The sequence below is a fragment of the Octopus bimaculoides genome, chromosome 29 (genome assembly GCF_046866305.1).
Source record: "Octopus bimaculoides isolate indiv1 chromosome 29, ASM4686630v1, whole genome shotgun sequence".
Classification (NCBI taxonomy): Eukaryota; Metazoa; Mollusca; class Cephalopoda; order Octopoda; family Octopodidae; genus Octopus; species Octopus bimaculoides.
In genome coordinates, this window is record NC_142956.1 from 17,436,715 (window position 1) to 17,441,714 (window position 5,000).

The 5,000-nt window shown below is 38.9% G+C and overlaps 1 protein-coding gene across 1 annotated transcript in view; it reads right to left on the reverse strand.

Annotated features, from left to right (window-relative positions):
- Positions 1-5,000, reverse strand: part of LOC106879508 (multiple inositol polyphosphate phosphatase 1) — a 7,625-nt gene that overhangs the window by 1,357 nt on the left and 1,268 nt on the right. Inside the window, exons 2-3 of the mRNA XM_052977926.2 lie at positions 4,490-4,611; positions 1,560-1,675 (exon numbers count right to left, since the gene is read on the reverse strand). Coding sequence (XP_052833886.2) covers positions 1,560-1,675; positions 4,490-4,611 — 238 coding nt within the window. The remainder of the gene's footprint in view (positions 1-1,559; positions 1,676-4,489; positions 4,612-5,000) is intronic.

The window sequence follows — 5,000 nt, forward strand, 5'->3', positions numbered from 1 at the left end:
ATTTGGTAGACGGAAACTGAAAGAAGCCCGTCGTATATATGTATATGTATATATATATATATATATATATATATATATATATATATATATATATATATATATATGTATGTGTGTGTATGTTTGTGTGTCTGTGTTTGTCTCCCCAACATTGCTTGACAAGTGATGCTGGTGTGTTTATGTCCCCGTCACTTAGCGGTTCGGCAAAAGAGACCGATACAATAAGTACTAGGCTTACAAAGAATAAGTCCTGGGGTTGATTTGATCGACTAAAAGGCGGTGCTCCAGCATGGCCACAGTCAAATTACAGAAACAAGTAAAGGAGTAAAAGAGTAACCCTTAATGTACCTTAAATGACAATCTGCTGTCTTAAATAATGAATGGATAGTTTGAATGATGTAGTCCTAGATACACTATGCCTGAATAAAAGATGGGATGGTCAAAGCTGGAACATCTTTGATCATTGGTCTGCTGGATCAAGACTGACCTGGGGTTAAACAACAATTGTTGTCACTAATGCTAACTACTATACTGTACATTAGTTAATGTAGTCCGAGATACACTATGTCTGGATAAAAGATGGGATGGTCACAACTGGAGCATCTCTGATTGTAGGTCTGGTGGATCAGGATTGACCTGGGGTTAAACAACAACAATAACAACTATAGCCACTAATAATGACCACTATCTTATACATTAGATAATGTAGTCCTAGATACACTATGCCTGAATAAAAGATGGGATGGTCACAGCTGGAGCATCTCTGATTGTAGGTCTGGTGGATCAGGACTGACCTGGGGCTAAACACCTATAGCCATTAATACGACTATATTGTACATTAGATAATGTAGTCCTAGATACATTATGCCTGAATAAAAGATGGGGTGGTCACAGCTGGAGCATCTCTGATTGTAGGTCTGGTGGACCAGGACTGACCTGGGGCTAAAAAAACAACTATAGCCATTAATACGACTATATTGTACATTAGATAATGTAGTCCTAGATACATTATGCCTGAATAAAAGATGGGGTGGTCACAGCTGGAGCATCTCTGATTGTAGGTCTGGTGGATCAGGACTGACCTGGGGCTAAAAAAACAAATATAGCCATTAATACGACTATATTGTACATTAGATAATGTAGTCCTAGATACATTATGCCTGAATAAAAGATGGGGTGGTCACAGCTGGAGCATCTCTGATTGTAGGTCTGGTGGATCAGGACTGACCTGGGGCTAAAAAAAACAAATATAGCCATTAATACGACAATATTGTACATTAGATAATGTAGTCCTAGATACATTATGCCTGAATAAAAGATGGGATGGTCACATCTGGAGCATCTCTGATTGTAGGTCTGGTGGATCAGGACTGACCTGGGGCTAAAAAAAACAAATATAGCCATTAATACGACTATATTGTACATTAGATAATGTAGTCCTAGATACATTATGCCTGAATAAAAGATGGGATGGTCACAGCTGGAACAACTTTGAACAGAGGTCTGCTGGACCAGGACTGTCAAATGACTGAAACAAGTAAAAGACAAAAAATAGCACAAACCTTTCCCCTACAACGTGGGCATTGACGGAATTCTGGAGATCCTCAATGATGCTTTTGGCAAGAGGGCAGCTCTGTTTATAACTGATCTGGTTGCCATAGGCACACTTCCAGTATTGCTGATGGCGATTGGAAAATAGAAGATCGATAAAGAATATTTCAGTATATCAAACTTTCCATATTGGCACAAGAACATTAAATGCTTAGAGTAGTGTTTGGAGTTGATTAAAATCTACTTCATTTTATCAACCCCAAAAGGACGAAGGGTGAAATCAGTGCTAGTCTTCTATTATAATTCCATTCACAACTGAGATGTTTTATAAGAATATTAAACCTCCCCCCAATATTTCACTGGTACTTTATTTTATCAATCCTGGAAGGACAAAAGGTAAAGTTAGTGTTAGTCTTCTATTATAATTCCATTGACATCCAGGATGCTTTATAGGAATATTAAACCTACCCCCAGTATTTCACTGGTACTTTATTTCATCAATCCTGGAAGGACAAAATGTAAATTTAGTGTTAGTCTTCTATTATAATTCCATTCACAACTGAGATGTTTTATAAGAATATTAAACCTACCCCCAATATTTCACTGGTACTTTATTTCATCAATCCCAGGACAAAATGTAAATTTAGTGTTAATCTTTTATTATAATTCCATTTACATCTAGGATGTTTTATAGGAATATTAAACCTACCCCCAGTATTTCACTGGTACTTTATTTCATCAAGCCTAGAAAGATGAAAGTTATCATAGGCGCAGGAGTGGCTGTGTGGTAAGTAGCTTGCTTACCAACCACATGGTCCCGGGTTCAGTCCCACTGCGTGGCACCTTGGGTAAGTGTCTTCTACTATAGCCTCGGGCTGACCAAAGCCTTGTGAGTGGATTTGGTAGACGGAAACCGAAAGACGCCCATCGTATATATGTAAATGTATATATATGTGTATGTGTGTTTGTGTGTCTGTGTTTGTCCACCCCCCCAACATCCCTTGACAACCGATGCTGGTGTGTTTACGTCCCCGTAACTTAGCGGTCCGGCAAAAGAGACCGATAGAATAAGTACTAGGCTTCCAAAGAACAAGTCCTGGGGTCGATTTGCTCGACTAAAGGCGGTGCTCCAGCATGGCCGCAGTCAAATGACTGAAACAAGTAAAAGAGAGTAAAAGATAGTAGGAGATCAAATCACCTAGAAAATTGAAGAAATACCTGTACTTTAAGTGCTAAATAGGTCACCTGAAGTTTCGTAAAAGTAGCTGATTAAGCCACCTAGGTGACCTAATTCCATAGGTACACTTAAAAGAAGTCAACTTCTTGGTCACCATGTTATCTGAACAGCCATCACTGCAATTAATTAGATCATCCAGATGGCCTAATTATCTGCTGCGATGGATGCTCTGCATAGCATTGTAACCAAAGTAAACAACAAAATGGAGAAAAGTTCACAGAGCTATCATAATCATCATCATCATTGTCATCATGATCATTGTCATCATCATCATTAGACGAAATACCTATTTCTTTATTACCCACAAGGAGCTAAACATAGAGGGGACAAACAAGGACAGACAAAGGGATTAAGTCGATTACATCGATCGCCAGTGCATAACTGGTACTTAATTTATCGACCCCGAAAGGATGAAAGGCAAAGTCGACCTTGGCGGAATTTGAACTCAGAACGTAACGGTAGACGAAATACCACTAAGCATTTCATCCCCCGTGCTCATGATTCTGCCAGCTCACCATCTTAAGAATAATAGTAATAATAATAATGATGATAATAATAATAATAATAAATACTGTCTGTGTGAACTCAAATTTTAAAACAAACATAATTTTCTTATGGTTTCTTAAACATTCTCTAGAACAACACTATGTACAAATCCAAATATATGGTACCCTAGGCATAACACCTACATGAACTTCTAACTTGTTGTCTCTTGAGGTCTCTGGGTTGAGACTTGGATCCAACTTGTACAAATGCAAAACAAAAGTCAAACATAAAATAATAATAATAATAATAATAATAATAATCCTTTCTACTATAGGCACACAAGGCCTGAAATTTGAGGGGAGGGGACTAGTTGATTATATCAGCCCGTGTTTTCACTGGTACTAAATTTATCGACCTGAAAGGCAGAGTAGACCTGGGTAGAGTTTGAACTCAGAGTGTAAACAGATGAAATGTCACTATGCATTTCACCCAGCAGGCTAATGATTCTGCAAGCTTGCCATTTTAATAATAATAATAATAATGATCATCATCATCATCATTTAACATCCACTCTCCATGCTAGATGTGAATGGAATTATAATGAAAGACTAACACTAACTTTACCCTTCATCTTTCACCACAACTTTCTCTCACTCATACTTCCTGTTTCTGTTGTGCCTGTATTTCAAAGGGCCAGCCTTCTCACACTCTGTGTCACGCTGAATATCCCCGAGAACTACGTTAAGGGTACACGTATCTGTGGAGTGCTCAGCCACTTGCACATTAATTTCACGAGCAGGCTGTTCCGTTGATCGGATCAACTGGAACCCTCGACGTCGTAAGTGACCGAGTGCCAACAACATACCAAGACAAAACAATGTACATGATAACACTACCAATCTTATTATTATTGTTATTATTATGACAGACAGACAGATAGATCATCATCATCATCATCGTTTAACGTCCGCTCTCCATGCCAGCATGGGTTGGACGGGCTGCACCAGGCTCCAATCTGATTTGGCAGAGTTTCTACAGCTGGATGCCCTTCCTAATGCCGACCACTCCGAGAGTGTTGTGGGTGCTTTTACGTGTCACCCGCACGAAGGCCAGTCAGGCGGTACTGGCAAACGGCCATGCTCAAAATGGTGTATTTTACGTGCCACCTGCACAGGAGCCAGTCCAGGGGCACTGGCAATGATTGAAAAAAATAATCACCTTCAGATCTCCGAGATATTCAAGAACCTTGAAGTCGTCCTCATCAAAAAGTTGGCACCAGTTTGAAACATTGGTAAAGCACTGTTCAATGGCACATGCAACATGCATGACACGTACATCTTCTGCAAAATAATTAAGAATAACCAATAATTAGAGAAATTGATTTTCTAACACACACACAAGGGCTCAAATGCATGCAGTGGGGTCAATATAAAAGTAGTAGAGCAACACCTCAAGAATTATTATTATTATTATTATACTTGTAATTATCATCATCATCATTATTATTATTATTATTATTATTATTATTCAGGTCACTGCCTGGAATCGAACTTGAAATCTTGGGGTTAGTAGCCAGCACTCTTAACCAGTACGCCATATGCCCATGGAATGAGAACCCAGGTTTGAAATTTTCCCAGGACACCTGATGAAGGCTGGAGGGTATATCAGCCGAAACGTTGTGTTAACAACAAACAAGATGAGGACAAATATCCGTCAAATGTAAATAATG